The sequence below is a fragment of the Triticum dicoccoides genome, chromosome 2B, assembly GCF_002162155.2.
Source record: "Triticum dicoccoides isolate Atlit2015 ecotype Zavitan chromosome 2B, WEW_v2.0, whole genome shotgun sequence".
Classification (NCBI taxonomy): domain Eukaryota; kingdom Viridiplantae; phylum Streptophyta; class Magnoliopsida; order Poales; family Poaceae; genus Triticum; species Triticum dicoccoides.
In genome coordinates this window covers 636,606,159-636,622,257 of record NC_041383.1, presented here as the reverse complement: position 1 = coordinate 636,622,257, position 16,099 = coordinate 636,606,159, and the positions used below count along the sequence as shown (strand labels likewise).

The window sequence follows — 16,099 nt, the reverse complement described above, 5'->3', positions numbered from 1 at the left end:
ATACTGGTTAGAGTTGTTCCATTATTCTATCCCTATGTTCAGTGGGCTGCTTGCTAGTGATACCTTTTGGTGGTAAGCATTGAATCTTACAAAAAAGATCCATCCCACTGATCGACATTGGTTTTTGAGAATTCCTTCTGTGCCACCGAGTAACACTACAATCCCTGATTTGCCACCGAATAAAAAAAATTTGCCAGAAGAAGAGCAACTCCTTATTCCTTCCATGCCATCAAATTTTGAGTTTTCATCCTTGCATACCATTAGTGCGACCATGTTGACAGTCTGGTATCTATTTGTCCGCGCACTAGACAAGGGGACAATGATGGTGCTGATGCCATAGAAGGAAGAAAGATTCTAAACCTATTGACATGGAAGTATAGGGTTTTGTTGGTAAATCATGAAATGGAGTTATTCAGTGGTAAAATGGTTTTTTTCTGGCATTCACCTATTTCAGTCTGAACTTGCAGTGATGTACTGTTGGTCGAGAATAAAAGAAGTTCATTTATTCGCAGCTTTCACTTTATATTTTTTTTTCATGTGAACTAAAACCACGGGTGCAATATCCATTCTACTTGGAACTCTTTCTAGGAATTTCTAAGCTAAAGCCTTGACCTACTCTTTTCTTTTCTTTCAGGTTCTTGTAAAATTTAAAGCGCCAGCCCAGGCGCAGAGCTAAGTGCAGCGTGATGGATGGAACTGCAGAAACCAAGTGGATGGGGAAAAGGACTTCGATTGAGCACCGCTACGTCAAGGTCCAATTATGCTAGCCATGAGGATGCGGGAGACTGGGATGGGTTTGATTCTTCTCGTCGGTTTCGACCACCATGTTGTCATGGGCATAGCATAGTGAACTCCACTCACAGCTAAAAAGGAACGGTGCCTGCCTTCTTTTCAGTATCTAATTACCGCATTCGTCGGAACTCTTCCGCTGCTGCATCTAATTTGTTGGACGGGGATATGCTGGGAAAACGAAGAGCAAATCTGTGCCCACTGTGCTGGTCGCTGCAGAATCTATTCCCCATTATGTTGCCTGTTTGCTTTTCTTGTGTGATACTGAATAATACTGGCGTGCATCGTTTACCAGCATTGTTTATTTTGTGTTTAGGGTATTGTTTATTGCCTGTTCTAGTGTCATGCGTCGACCACTTGTAGTCTTTGTTACCTTCCGACCTGTGGAGCGTTTCGAGCTTCCCTTGATTTTTCATCTCTGCATTGCATGTGGTCTGCTCATTTTGGTCAGTCGAGGCAGGTGGTAAAGTTTTACATTTACTATGAAATCACTTGGGGCTATGTGCCTGTCTGTCCATGGCTGGTACGTCGTTCGGTGCTGCAATTCCATCAGATTTGCACTTGTCAAAGTGTGTATCACGTTCTTCACAAATTAAACTTGGGTCTAAGCATCTGTTCCGAGGCCACGTGGCGCAGGGAATCGTCTCGTCGTATTGCCTGGTGCTAATGGTGTGTGTTCAGTTTCCTCAAGCGAAGATGCCAATACGCTCGAGACAGGAGGGTAGGGAGGACTGGATCTTAAGCAGCCTAGTGGAACTGATCAACGACAGCGAGTGGTTCTTTGTTTATGTGTAGATGTCCAAAATTCTGTGCTTATCAGGATTATTGCGACCTTAATTAGTCAGTCAGTACTGTGATGTTCCAATGGAGAATAAGCAGAGGCACCACTGGCAAATTTGTTCGACGCAAACGGATAACCGCATTTGGTGACTGTGCCAACGAACACCCCTTGGATTCCACTCCAGAAATAACAACGATTCCCTGCCCAAAACCCTCCAAAACGCCTCACAAAACCATTGGCGCTCGCTCCAAACTCCTACTCCTATACCATCTGATGTTTATAGTACTATTGAACGTCGATTCTTCCCATCAAGAAAGTGAGCTCGTTGCAATTATACATATTAGATGAGACAAAAATGAAGTCTTCCAAAGGCCAAAAGGCGCAACTTGTCACTCTTGTGAGTTGCGGAAGTACCAGCGAGCGTTATTATAGGCTACAAACCACCACAAGGAACCAAGTAACCAGCGACCGAAAGAGACCAACGCCAAAGCATGGCGATATGCGCGATCGCGACCATGCACGCCGTCGTGCACCACGGCTACCACCCTCCTCTCCACGCCCCGCCACCGCGCCGGCTCGTCCGCGCCGCCGTCCGCGGCACGGCCGGCGCCACCGCTGCCACGGCGACGGAGCCAGACACGCTGTCGTCGGCGTTCTGGGACTACAACCTCCTTTTCCGGTCACAGCGCGCCGAGACGTCCGCCCCCGTGCAGCTCCGCGTCACCGAGGGCGCCATCCCGCCGGACTTCCCGGCCGGCACCTACTACCTCGCCGGGCCCGGCATGTTCTCCGACGACCACGGCTCCATCGTCCACCCGCTCGACGGCCACGGCTACCTCCGCTCCTTCCGCTTCCACCCTGACGACGGCGTCCACTACGCCGCACGGTACGCTACGCACTACTAAGCAGGCCAGCCACCGTGCTACCGAGGGAATTTGGCGGCGCGTAATGTCGTGCACCGACGATCGCGGTGTGGGTTTATATAGCACGTGTATGTGCAGGTACGTGGAGACGGCGGCGAAGACGGAGGAGAAGGGGGACGGCGCGTCGTGGAGGTTCACGCACCGGGGCCCCTTCTCGGTGCTGCAGGGCGGGCACAGGGTGGGCAACGTGAAGGTGATGAAGAACGTGGCCAACACCAGCGTGCTCTGGTGGGGCGGCCGGCTGCTCTGCCTCTGGGAGGGCGGCATGCCGTACGAGCTCGACCCCAAGACGCTGGAGACCGTCGGCCCGTTCGACCTGCTCGCGCTAGGCGACCGCGCCGACGGGGCGTCCCCTGCGCGGCGCCGCCTGGGGCACCGCCGGCGGCCCTGGCTGGCGGAGGCCGGGCTCGACGTGGCCACCCGCCTGCTGCGCCCCGTTCTCAGTGGTGCGTGCTGTTCACTTTGAGACATAGACTAGTTGTTGCGCACCGAGCGTGGATGATCTGACGTTTGTGCGCCGGCCCGGTCGCCATTATCCCGTGCAGGCGTGTTCAGCATGCCGCCCAAGCGGCTGCTGGCGCACTACAAGGTCGACCCCAAGCGCAACCGGCTGCTCATGGTGGCCTGCAACGCCGAGGACATGCTCCTCCCGCGGGCCAACTTCACTTTCTACGGTCTGCAGCACCTCTCCCCTTCAGACCAAATCGGTGTCGTCCACCGTACCCACGCACTCACTCACCGGTGTAACTTCACTGATGGCACGCAGAGTTCGACGCGGGCTTCAGGCTGGTGCAGAGGCGGGAGTTCGTCCTGCCGGCGCACCTCATGATCCACGACTGGGCCTTCACCGACTCCCACTACGTCGTCCTTGGCAACAGGATCAGGCTCGACATCCCGGGGTCGATGCTGGCCATGACGGGCACGCACCCCATGATCGCGGCGCTGGCGCTGGACCCGAGCAGCCGGACCACGCCGGTCTACCTGCTGCCGCGCTCCACGGAGGCCGTGGCCAGCGGCCGCGACTGGACCGTGCCCGTCGAGGCGCCGTCGCAGATGTGGTCGCTGCACGTCGGCAACGCCTTCGAGGAGGACAACGGCCGCGGCGGCCTCGACCTGCACCTGCACATGTCGGGCTGCTCCTACGACTGGTTCCATTTCCACAGGATGTTCGGTAACGTCGTCGGCATGGCGCCAAACATTCAGTTGATCTTCGTCTGCATTTTTACTATTGCGGGCGCGATGATGATCCGGTGACTGACATATCTGTGCTGCGATGATGCAATTCTCACAGGTTACAACTGGAAGAACAAGAAGCTGGACCCTTCCTTCATGAACGCCGTAAAGACCAAGGAAATGCTGCCTCGCCTCGTGAAGGTGAACGAATGCTTGTTTTAGCAATCATAATTCAAACTGTTGTCAAATTTCAGCAGGTTTCGGTTAAATTTGAGTCCTGTTCGAACTGCTTGTTCGGGCCTATGACAATCTGACTGCTAATTTCAGAAATTTTATCTTGTCAAACGCAGGTGGCAATTGAGCTCGACAAGAGAGGAGGAGCATACCGGAGATGCACCGTGAAGAGATTGTCCGATCAGTGGAACAGACCGGCAGACTTCCCCGCGATAAATCCAGGCTATGCCAACAAGAGGAATAGGTTCATTTACGCGGGTGCTGCCTCCGGTTCTCGCAAACTACTCCCATATTTTCCGTTTGACAGTGTGGTGAAGGTCGATGTCTCGAATGGGTCAGCGAGGCGCTGGTCATCCGAGGGGCGCAAGTTCGTCGGGGAGCCGATCTTCATCCCCACCGGCGGTGGGGAGGAGGATCACGGCTATGTTCTTCTTGTAGAGGTAAATACATATGTCCTGTCAGTTCATACAAAACTCTTAGGAGTTATTATTGGAACTCAATAACTTCCAAAGATTCCAGGCGTTTCAAACATCAGCATCATTTGACGCCCCCCATCTCCTTTTGCAGTATGCAGTATCCGAGGACAGATGTAACCTGGTGGTGTTGGATGCAAGAAAGATAGGGAAAAGAGGCGCACTTGTGGCAAAACTTGAAGTGCCAAAGCACCTCACCTTCCCAATGGGATTCCATGGGTTTTGGGCTGATGAATGAATGGCAAAAATCGCAGCCACCGACTCTGAAAAGCAATTGTCAGGCGATTTTGATAGGAGCGTAAAATATATGTATATCCTGAAGGATCCCATATCCTGATCCGTTCTTATACAACAACCATTCGTAGGAGCTTGCGAAATCTTGCATCACTGATGAACCGTTCGTACTGCACTTATTTCACAGCAGGATAACAAGCATGACAGATGCAGTTGATATGAACTATGGATGATTAACACAATTATTACCACAACCGACAGAGTAAACATATTGAATTTCCACTGAGATTGTAACACCACGGCAACTTCTAATGTTCTAGACATGGAAACTAAGACGGACACTGTCCCTGATCACAACCATAACAAACCCAAACGAAATCACTAGGACTATAACTGATCCTGTACAATACTAACCCCCAAGTGTGAAGTCGACGAATTGTTGTGCTCACTTTATGCGAGCTATTGTTACGACGATGAAGACGAACACCGAGAGCATGAAGGACATTCTCACTACATCGTCAGAGAAATCGTAGTCCATGCTCTGGGCCTGGAAGAGCGTGTGCACGAGCTGAAGTATCTTCTCAAGGAACTCCTTGATCTTCGCCTGGGTGTTCTCCAGGACCCATTGCATCATTCCAGGAGGAGCACTAGAGCTCCCCTTGTTATCAGTTTCCTTAGCTGAAAAGTAGGATAACTTGCATTAGGTGCAGATCGACCCAACATAATAGATACGACTTTGACGGAACAGCTAAATAAGGTACTCCCTCCGATCCATATTAATTGTCGCTGATTTAGTACAACTTTGTAATTTGTACTAAATCAGCGTCAATTAATATGGATCGGAGGGAGTACTGAAGTTGATAAAGTTTGACGGCAACTATCAAAAGGTTATCTTTCATCCACGTCAAGTCAATATAAAGATGTACATACAAAGATCATTAAGAAGGGTCACGTACCATCCTGGAAGGATTTCTTAAATTCTTGCACTACCTCATTGTTCATGACAGCGTCCCATACAGCCTTATCAGTTGACAAGGCCATAACCATTTTCTGCATCGAGGGAGAAAAAAGTCAGAGCAAAGAAGAAAAAATAGTGATTTTTGGTCAATATTTCGTGGCACTGAGAAATTTGAGACTCTTCTATGCATAAATACCATTCAATGAATGAAATCAAGCAGTATTCACCTGAACAGAGGCATCTTCTTTCAACAGCTGGAATGCATCCAGTACATTTTGATGTTCCCTTGTCATAAGAGCAGTTGAGTTAAGTGCAAGTGTGCCAGGTTCAGTGCAATCGTCTAATCCAATGTTGGATGGAGAATTCCCTAAGTTGGCTATTTGGATGGTTTGCTTCTCGGATGCATCAGAATCGGCAGCAAAATAGTTAACAAACATCCCAGATGAAGAGAGTCCTGCGACGGGCAGTGCGAGCGCTTGTAACTCGAGTGCATCAGATTCCACACCCGAAGGATTCTCAAATACCCTGCATACGACAGAGTTTTGTTTAATTTGTTCAGATAGAACATGTAAAACCCAGATACCATCAATTAAACTACTACAGAGCGGACAAGCTTTAAGTAATGGCAACAAAGGAGAGTGGGTAGCAGGCTATGATTAAGCAATGGCGGAGTGCATAAACTGCAATTGGTGCATAATCATGGAAGTGGATCCAACTGAACTTTGTAGCATGATAACAATTGGGCGCACACCCTTTAACAGATGAAAAAATACAAGGAAGAGTAATCTGCAAGGACAGTAGCATGGCTGGAGCTGTGCCCATGACATAAACGTGATAAATCACGGGAAAATATCCATCTAAATTCCAGAACAATCACAAGACTAAAATAAACAGCAAGTAACAATTGTTCAAGACAGTTCCGATCTCCCAATCATACGGCGACGATGAACTGATCATCAGCAACATAACGTACAAAAAATAATATTCGATCAATCTAAGTGGATGCTTTTTAAGATTCTTGTTTGGAAAATCAGTTGATAGATTAAGAATAAATCTTACTGCTGGATGCTGGCGACGGCGGCGTGGACCTCCTCATCTGTAGGCGGGGCGTCGAACGTCACCTCGTCCCCGCCCGCCGGCCACTCGCTCGCGTAAACCGCTGCCTCCTCATCTACCCCCACGGCCTTATCCCCGACGGCCAAGAATTCCTTCAGCCCCTCGTCGCCGTCGAGACGCAGCTTGATTGAATCCCAGCCAGCGACGGAGGCGATGGAGACGGTCGGCGGCGGCGGCGAGGTGGCGCGCAGAGAGAGGCCTCCGTTGCGCGCGCCGGTGGGGTAGGTGGGGGCGTGGCCGATGCCGCCGCGGCCGGCGAGGCGGACCTGGTGCTTGCTCGGCGGGTTGCTGCTCATGGCGGCGCCGAGGAACCTGACGGACGAGTCGGCTCCCCTCCAGCTGTTCTCCCGCCTCCTGTACACGACGTGGACCACCATGGCTGGACCTCACCGCTGCCGCCGCCGCCGCTCGCCGCGCTTTCCCCTCGCCCGAGGTTTGTTTACGAGGAGGCCGAGTTGGTTAGCGGCGATGGTTGAAGCAACCGGTTTGTTTGGGTATTTACGCGGTGTCCTCGGTTAATTTATCTCCTTGGCGTTCCTTTTGGAACTTGGAAGGAGATTCTGCGATAAATATTTGCTGTTAAGATGTCTTTTCAACCATAAATATTTTATCTGATGCCGTAAGGTGTTTTCATTTGCGTGGAGTGTAATATGCGAGCAAATCCACGTCGGCTGTTCTTTTCGATTGGTTAATGCGCTCTGTGATAACGATCCCTGCGTGCCGCCCAAGATTTTCTGCCACCTTGTTATGTGCTCCTACTACTTTATATGTACTACTAGGAAAATTAGAGGTGCAAGAGCATATTTCAAGAGTCTCTCCCAAAAAACTCATCCGACGAGTCCAAAGAAATATATCCTTCCATAAGTGTTGTTGGGGCTTTTTAAACAATTTAAGGATGATTTAAAGGTGAGGTATTTTTTTTCAGAATTTCAATAATCTCTTTTCGAATACTAAATCTGACCTTGAGGCTTTACTTGTCAATGTGTGATGTCATTCTCTCTCTTTCTTCGGCGTTGGCGACAACGCACAGGCCGGCGGACGGGCGGGGGCGACTGGCGGTGGTACTCGGGGGTGGCGGCGTGATGGGCTCCAACAACAATCGACGGCAATGGTTGACAGTGGCGGCGCGGTGGTCTTCGGCGGTGACTGGCAGGGTGGCGCACTGGTCTCCTGCGGCGGACTTTGACGGCAATGGCCATGCGTTGATGTGATATTTATTTGGGAGTCAAAAAAATTAATATATGGAAGGAGATGAGCTGATTACTAAAACATTCTAATAATTTACTGAGGAATCAAAATCCATCAAAGCATGTTTGTTGGCTCAACTTTCTAATAAAAAAAATTCCAGGGAAAAGAAGCCTCTTCGAAATGGAAAGTCCCTAATGCTCGCAAGCTCAAATGAGTTTGCTATGAACAGTAAATTTGGTTTTTTCTGAAATAATTCAAACAATTCTGAATTTTTTGTGTGGCAAATTTTTTTTGCGAAAAAACTTCCGATCTATTAATCATCAATCATGGCGGTACAACGAATAATTCAAACAATTCTGAATTTTTTGTGTGGCAAACTTTAAAAAATGTTTTGAGAGCTTGCAAATTTTCATGTTGAAATGACATTTGTGGAAGTCACGGTATGATAAAAAAAATCAACACTCCAAAATGCTTTGGAAAAATGCACTTTTGTAGCATGTATTTTGTCTTTTTGGCCATGATTTCCACGAATGTGATAAATTTGCAAGCATTTAAATATTTGTCAATGCTCTGCAAAAAAATCTAGTAAAACAATTTCTTTTACAATTACTAGTACAAATGCCCGTGCGTTGCACCGGGCAAAAATTAAATATAACATGCTTCATGTGCCATTATGCGACACTTTTTTAATCTGATCAAACCTTAAAAATAAGGTTAAACTGAGTATTTCTTTTTGGACCATGAAATTTTTATGTACCTTAACAATTTTTATCATGACCTATTTCAGCTCCTCATTTTCATTTCATCCTATGAAACAGTAGTTGTGTATGGAATATTCTTTCAATAAACATGATCATTTTTGTACTTTGAGAAGGTGTTTTTTCAGATTTTCAGGAATATTTTTGAAGATGGAATTATTTTTATGGTGACGGTCATTTTTTGGAATATTATAGTTCATGTCTTTTTTATTTTACACTGTTTTTTTGGGTTTGGTCCATTAAGAGTGGAGGGTGTTTATTGCTAGCAGCTAGCTCAGAGTCGTCGCTGCTTCTTGGTGCGTCCTACTATGCTAGTCACCGCTCATTTGGTCTTGTCTCAAATACCTATGTATGTAGCCAACAATCAGAAAGAGAGAGAAGAAAACGTGTCTCGTACCTCTCCCTACTCAGATTCCAAATAATCCCCATTCTCCAACCTAGTTGCACTGTTGAAGATGACGGCGGCAAGCGATTGCATTCCCCATGCACCGCCTGCAATGGCGTTCCCGGCGCTCACCTTCTCGCCCTTCCCCCTCCATCTCGCCGTCACGCGGTGCCGGGTCCACGTGCTCGTCGTGGCTGTGGCCGCGGACCAGACCCCTCCGCCCCCATAGGCCTCCCCCTCCGAGCCGGCGAACAGCCTGAGCCGGCTCCTCCGGGAGCTCGGGCAGCGGAAGAAGGTTGCGGGTTTTTGTCCACCATTCATAAACAATTATAAAAAGTAAAAATAAATCACATGTGAAGAAAATAGATGAAGATGATCTACATGGCTTCTTCTAGTATTAGGTAGTAGCAAAATAAGAAAGCAGTATCCCGCAAAAAAATAATTAAAAAAAAAACAGGAAAGCAGTATATACAATGTGTACTGAAACAACACGTTTGTTCTGAAGAAAGAAGCTACGGGAGGAGCCGAGGAAGGACGACGACCGGACCTAGGCCCCGCTGCTGGTGGTGGCGTGGCGGTACCCTCCACAGCTAGGCGGCCCGGCGCGGCGGCTCCCGCAGCAGCTTGGCGGCTCTTGCTGCTGACGGCGCGGCGGACCGGTGGCTCCCGCTGCAACTCGGAGCTGCCGATGGCACCCTCGTTACTCCAGCTGGTAAAACCCAACTTCCTCCAGTGATTGATGGTTGTGTGAGCTCGTTGCCACGCCCGTAATAGCCATGGCTGGACGAACATACTGATACTAATTACCGTAGCAGCTGGTCATGCTTCATTCTGGGTACATTGACTTAAATTGTATTATACACTGAAAAATGTTTAGATGCCGATGAGCATTTTCTAACTATAACCAGAGATGATTTTGAGTTCCATTTTTTCCTGGATCTCCTCTAAGTCATATGGTGGAGGATCTAAATATATGTTGTGTATCCTGGCATATGCACTTCGGTGGAATTTGACAACATATAACGAATTGATAGATAAAAAAAATAAGCAGGCAACATATGTCCACTTAGTACATGGAAGAGACAGAATATCACACAAAAATCTACCTGTAAAAAAAGATATCCCACAAAAAATCATGAAGTGATGTCACAAAAAGGTTGTTCAGTTCAAATGACATGACAAATTAATCCGAGTTTACATCAAGCAAAATAATAATTCTTCCGAGTCAATGTCTTAGAAATCGACAAAATTGAACACCTCTCAGAATTTAAAATAGCAACTCAATGCACTAAATATAGAGCTTATTCCTCTTTGGAGTCCACAATTGTGAACGTACTTCCTTGGTGATGGCGGCCCTTCCTTTGTGCCGCTCACAATTGTCGGGGCACCATTCCTAAGTCTTGAGATTCCTCCACTGGAATGTTTGAACGTTAATTATTTGTAAGGAGGTTAAATTACAATCTATGTGACATTCATAGTAGCCTCCTAGCCATGTCAACAAAAGGAATAAGTGAATACAAACAGCATAAGGATAAGCTATGCATGGATGCTATAAATTACATGGATGATCAAATGGTGAAAGCAATTGTAGAGAAGCAATATAGGAACATGTGTCCATCTTCTCCTAGGATTTTAGATAAACTTTTGTGATGTCATTCCCTTGGCCACTAAGTGATATAAGTATCGTCCCTCACACCCCACATGCTGGCCGTCGACAAATGAATCATTCCCAAACACATTATTGTTATCTAGATGTACATTATAAGCACATTGCCTTTCGGTAAGATCTGAGGCGATGTCAAAAACAAATCATTTTATTGCTCTTTCAGCTTGATTGTATAAAAATGTGGAAAATAGTAATGACTTTTTCATTGGCGTTTTGCAGCAATAAAATGGTAGTGGTAGTGTAGAACAGAGACATACAGAGTATATCATGTTTTATTTTCTAAACTTGAAAGGATAATTTATAATGAAGAATAGAAATTCATACAAATGCCTCAATTTTTCAGAACTTCCTCAGAATGAGAGCAGAAGGACGCTTTATTTTTCTTGCATTTTCCGTAGAAAAATTCTTAAATATAGAGCTAAAGCTAGAATTTTGACTTCTAAAATCTGAAGATGACACAAGTGACTGAGTACACATGACACACTGAACGATTAGACCATCCATCATGTACTCGACGCATCGCGAGGGAACGAAAAAGAACACTTGCAACGCATCACATCTATGTCATGATGGATGAGAGATGCGTTTATCAAAAATATAAGTATTTCTGATAATGTACTGTCACAGGGTATGTAGCATGCCATATTTTCTGGGCTGTTTGTCGATTCACAGCCTGCACACATATATGCAGATTGATTTATGTAACAAAAAATTTAGACAGAGAAATGCCATACAAACAGTAACAAAATCACATTAGAAATAAACAGAGTATATGATTTCAGAAGAAAAAATTGTTTGCAATAGCTTTTTCAAATTAAATTAGCAAAAAAAGATACAGTGATCAGTCGATTGTACGTGTGTTAACTGAATGCCATCTTGCAATAGTGACTTCCAGTAACTCTCACTTGCAAAACTCTACATGTTGTAACCATACAACACTATAGTTATGTATTGATTTTAGCAAATAAAGCTATTCTATTACATCGGATGAATCTCCATAATAAAATTTACCATAACCAAATTCTCCATGAATAATTCAGTTCACTTGTCAAGAGAAAGTAAAAAAACTAAATATGTATAGTATGATTGGAAGATAATAAGAAAAGGGAGCATTAAATATCCCAGGACCAAACTTGCAAGATTTTCAGCTTGAAAGTAAACATACCACTTTCAATACCAACTAAAGTACTCCTGATACCCTATTCAGTTTAGGTTAGCCATCAGACCAACCCAAACTGGTGGAGATACAGCAAACCAGAACATAGCCTCTTAAATTAGTTGTTATAAGGTTGTGATTCCATGATGTTATATAGTGTGTGATATAAAAGGCTTCTTCATCATTGTCTGTACCCTTGGAAGCCTAATCGTGGCACTGAAAAATTGTTTAGAACTAACAATAACTGTTACCAAAGGAAAAACGACCTAGAAGTCCATAAAATTCCTGCTTATTGGTTTACTCTGAATCAGAGAAGCAGCAGCAGACTGAGGTTCAGAGAGGAAGCGGAGCAGCAACAGTTTGGGTTCAGAGAAGATTAGGAACAACAGTTCGTTGGAGAAGGAGAGGTACAGCAGTCGAGGGCAACATTAGAAACCAAAAGCAGCAGGTTAGGGGCGGCAGCAAAGGATCAGAAGCAGAGATGTGTTCGAGGGAGAAGAAGAGCAGCAGCCAGTGGGCGAGGAGATTCGGTGAAGAACTTGGGGGACACACGACAGCAGAGGTCTTGGAGATGAGCTGCGGTGGCCTTCGCCAAGAACCAGAGACCAGCGCCCCTTCGTCTAGTGGTTTTGGCTTTTTTCCTGACCACCCTCACCGATGTTGGCAGTGTTCAGTGTTCACCTAATCCTAATGTGTCCAAATGTGTTCAATCACAATGCGATGAATTGAGCCACTGCACAACATGCCTGTGAGGGGCGGACGTGTTGAGGAACTTGGTCATGAGAGTCAGTTCAGGACATATGACATCAATAAGGGTTAGCCAGTTCAAGGAACTGGGTCACGGGAAATATGGGGATGCTACACAAACTTGAAGTACTATAGAATGCAAATATTTTACCATTTCAGAGTGCACATATGTCTTGCAGATGTTTTAAGAAGCATGAGTTTCACATCTGAATAATGTAGATACAGATTAGTAACATGATCAAGAAGGTACCTCACTGCAGCAAAGATGGTCAACATCTCTTTCATCAGTCAAGTCGTTGCTTGCTAGATTTGTTCTGAAGAAGCCAAACTTGCTAGATTTGTTCTTAAGAAGCCAAACGATAACAAATAAAATACTTGCAACTAAATTAGAGATTTAAAAGGACAGGAGAATGAACATAAAAAGTAGTATAGTTCAGAAACAATTAAGTGTGTACATCCTGTATTAAGTTTGATCCTATGATGATCCATATCACATTGTACACTGCACGAGGGAATCGGTGGTTTATACAAACCACTTAATTGTTCAGAGCAGTAGGTATTCTAACCACATCTCTAATATGTTAGAACCCACAACTAAATCTAGGGTGCTGCTCATAAGGATAATTTCTGTAGTTGCACAGAGAGTGAAGGAGGTCCTTTGATTGTAGTATGTGTGAATCTTTCTTTGCTGAGATCATGTGTATCCAAATAATTTCCAACTCCCAAACATTTGCTCGGTGACGGACTAAACAAAAAAATGTTTGCAGTTATAAGACATAAATGTTTGTCACATTATTCACATAAAAAGCTACTTTGCAAGCCTATCTTCTTCATATTCAGAGAGCAGATAAATGAAACATTGGAGTTGACGGATATCTAGAAACATACTCCCTCTAACAAATATAGGACATGTTAGATCACTACTTTAGTTATCTATATAAAAGGTCTTATATTTGTTTACAGAGGGAGTACATGATAAGCGAGAACATAATACATCATCCAAGAAACTGAATACTTGAGCACTCCCAACTGATGTTTCCTTTGAGGATGTGTGTGCTATTCTGGTCCCAACTTGCATTGTTTTTTTTTTGTTGAAATATGAAAGCTCTACCGAAAGCACAACAGGCCAAGCAGATGGCGGTAATAGTATTACCCATTTAAAAATATCCTCCTATAACTGAAATATTTATCTTAGACCTATCCAGCAAACTATGTGTCATGTGTCTTTCATAAAAAATTACCAAAGAAACATTGCAGATCAAGTAAGATAATGTACATTATCTCACATAAAGGAAAGCATCCATCCTTTCATTTGGTCGGCCACCTTTATTTCAGGAAGTATAACCAGGAAATTGATCGTAGTTGTCAGATGCTCATAATTCAATTCATTTTTAATCTGCAAGGCTGTATAAAAGGCTTTTTTTTGCGGGGTTGTATAAAAGGCTCTTGATTAGGCTAGTAGCAGAACTTACTAATGTGTGTGCCCGTCGATCGGCTTGTATGTATCAGTAGATGTCCATACATGCAGGACTATGACTTTGCATATCTATCTGGCATCACAGAATGAATTCATTATCCATCATGCTAGACATTTTGTCAAGAGCCAATGTAATTAATTAAGACGTGCTAGGAGCAAACCTGGAGCTTGAGTCCATCAGCAGGGCGGCCCTGTTTAAGATTCAGGTCAGTAAATCCCCAAGCTCGTTTTTATAACCTTCTGCCTCTTCCTTCGTTGTTGAATCAATCGATCAATGGACTTGGTCTGCTGTCTAGTCTGTCGATCCATGCTCCCAGTGGCTGTCACTTCCTCAAATAATCAGGCTTCCACAACATCCTGCACCATGGCATGCGCCTCCGCCCTCACATCCACCTTACCCTCTTGTTCCCGGTCAACATATTCAGGCAGTAAAGCATCAACCATGACCTCCTCCCCGGCCTCGCCCGTGTCGCTGTCATCAACAATCTCGACGACACGCTCCACCGGCACCTTCGATGTGCCCCCCTTCTTCTCCTCCTCGGTCCAGCATGAAGGCCTGCATCGACGAAGCTCCTGATCAAGGTTTTCTCTCTGATAAATCAAGCAGTCCTAATCTCTCTGAAAAATCCTCAATTTACATGTTCTCCTTCCTTCCCAGCCATGGCCAAGACTATACTCCCCCTCCTTTCATTGAAGGGACTTTCTCAGCCATGTCATTTATCTACAATCAGAAAAATCAAGGTAAATAATACAGATTTATTTTCTTCACATGGAACAATCAGATGGACAGAAAGATGCAGTACTCACAGCAAAGATAAAGCTCATGAACATTGGCTTGGACAAACACACAAACACCTTGTGTGCAAAAATTAACAGAGAACATCCACAAGCTATGACCAGCTAAATCTATCCCTGTTGATGAGAAGCATTAGTTGAGGTGGAGGGCAGTGCAGAGGGGAGGGTGAGGTCGCCGGTGAGTGCAACAACGACCGGCTGGCGGTGGGCCTTGTCCTGGATGCGCTGGAGGGGCGTCTCCCTCGAGCACAGGACGAGGAGGCAGGGGACGAGCTATAGGAACTCCATGGTGGAGGTCTTGGCGGGTTCGGCGGCGCCGAATCGGGTAGAGGAGGTGGAGGGAGCGCGGATCCGGGAGGTAGGCGCCGGATCTGGCTGGTGGAGGTCCCATGGCGGCGTTCGAACCTCCGAGGAGAGCTCGAGGACTGGACATCCATGGCGCTGGCGCTGAGCTCCTGGATAGGAGATACAAGAAGATTAGAGAGAGAAAAGGCATGGAAGCGGCGGCGTGACCTGGGTGGTCGGCGGCGGCGGCGCCGGTCGCCGGACGACGCGCGAGGGAGGCCAGGGAGGAGGCGCACGGGAGGAGGAGCTCGGGGTCGGGCGCTGGTGGTGACGGTGGCACTCGGGCCTGGGCGGGCCAGATCTGGGCTAGAAACGTTTTTTTCTCACTTTAAAAAGGATCGCGGGTTGAATATCGAAAACCATAGGGACTTTTCTGCAAAATTAGCGACGACGTACCACAAAAACCTTACGTGCTTTATTATTATTAGGTAAAGATAAAAATAAAGATACTGTTCATTAGAGCTTATTTGAGCTTGAGCTAAGAATAGTCGTGTCCCGTCAAAACGCTCAAATAACAGATACAGATCCATACATAGTTGCTCCCTCCAAACGCAGACTCGTCTCTTGGGGGCGGCGTACGAGACAGAGAGTTTAGCCATGACTCCAAAACCGTAACGCAACACCACACAACAACATTAGAGCGTGCATGCGCATAAGTATAGGCCTTCTTTAGTTCATAATATCATAAAAATAAAAAACTTAAGAGAGATGTCCTTTGATTCACATCATATATTTTTTTATTGAGTTTAGGTTAATGTCTATTTTATTATGAAATGTGAAGCATATTTCTTCATATGAATAGGATTCTATTCCTTACAACCAAATGACTCCAAAGGAATTTGTCCTACATAAATCTTATCCCACCGAATTCCATCGAAATTCCTCCAAACTAAGCAGGCCA

The 16,099-nt window shown here is 45.8% G+C and overlaps 3 protein-coding genes and 1 long non-coding RNA gene across 8 annotated transcripts in view; 2 read left to right on the top strand and 2 right to left on the bottom strand.

Moving 5' to 3' along the window:
• Nucleotides 1-1,128, top strand: part of LOC119365308 (acetylglutamate kinase-like) — a 4,717-nt gene extending 3,589 nt beyond the window's left edge. For both annotated transcript variants that reach the window (XM_037630929.1, XM_037630928.1), the window contains exon 2: nt 635-1,128. The gene's annotated coding sequence lies outside the window, so the exon portion shown is untranslated. The remainder of the gene's footprint in view (nt 1-634) is intronic.
• A 933-nt stretch (nt 1,129-2,061) lies between these two features.
• On the top strand, nt 2,062-4,768 carry LOC119361072 (carotenoid cleavage dioxygenase 7, chloroplastic-like). The gene is made up of 7 exons (XM_037626450.1): nt 2,062-2,456; nt 2,572-2,939; nt 3,039-3,167; nt 3,260-3,664; nt 3,785-3,867; nt 4,017-4,340; nt 4,468-4,768. The coding sequence occupies exons 1-7, from the start codon at nt 2,062-2,064 to the stop codon at nt 4,609-4,611; spliced, it is 1,848 nt and encodes a 615-aa protein (XP_037482347.1). The 3' UTR covers nt 4,612-4,768.
• An 84-nt stretch (nt 4,769-4,852) lies between these two features.
• LOC119365307 lies at nt 4,853-7,170 on the bottom strand. Its single transcript, XM_037630927.1, has 4 exons — nt 6,625-7,170; nt 5,793-6,090; nt 5,564-5,657; nt 4,853-5,285 (listed from the first exon to the last, which is right to left on the bottom strand). Exons 1-4 carry the CDS (start codon nt 7,056-7,058, stop codon nt 5,053-5,055), a joined length of 1,059 nt encoding a protein of 352 aa, XP_037486824.1. The 5' UTR covers nt 7,059-7,170; the 3' UTR covers nt 4,853-5,052.
• Nucleotides 7,171-10,102: 2,932 nt separating this feature from the next.
• On the bottom strand, nt 10,103-15,465 carry LOC119365306. Of its 4 annotated transcripts, none has more exons than XR_005175450.1 (4): nt 14,866-15,465; nt 14,220-14,779; nt 11,304-14,131; nt 10,103-10,426 (listed from the first exon to the last, which is right to left on the bottom strand). It is a non-coding gene; the product is annotated as an uncharacterized LOC119365306 (long non-coding RNA). The 4 variants fall into 4 exon arrangements; XR_005175448.1 differs by having other exon boundaries at nt 10,103-14,131; nt 14,220-14,614; nt 14,697-14,779; XR_005175447.1 differs by having other exon boundaries at nt 10,103-14,131.
• Nucleotides 15,466-16,099: the final 634 nt, after the last annotated feature.

What these genes read in the sequence shown, in the direction of transcription:
- LOC119361072 (XM_037626450.1), top strand. Translation starts at nt 2,062, where the DNA reads ATGGCGATATGCGCGATCGCGACCATGCACGCCGTCGTGCACCACGGC. An exon ending in GGCGTCCACTACGCCGCACG is followed by an intron (nt 2,457 to 2,571) that starts GTACGCTACGCA and finishes GTGTATGTGCAG; the next exon opens with GTACGTGGAGACGGCGGCGA. An exon ending in TGCTGCCTCGCCTCGTGAAG is followed by an intron (nt 3,868 to 4,016) that starts GTGAACGAATGC and finishes TGTCAAACGCAG; the next exon opens with GTGGCAATTGAGCTCGACAA.
- LOC119365307 (XM_037630927.1), bottom strand. Translation starts at nt 7,058, where the DNA reads ATGGTGGTCCACGTCGTGTACAGGAGGCGGGAGAACAGCTGGAGGGGA. An exon ending in GCCGTCGCCAGCATCCAGCA is followed by an intron (nt 6,091 to 6,624) that starts GTAAGATTTATT and finishes TGTCGTATGCAG; the next exon opens with GGTATTTGAGAATCCTTCGG. An exon ending in TAAGAAATCCTTCCAGGATG is followed by an intron (nt 5,286 to 5,563) that starts GTACGTGACCCT and finishes CCTACTTTTCAG; the next exon opens with CTAAGGAAACTGATAACAAG.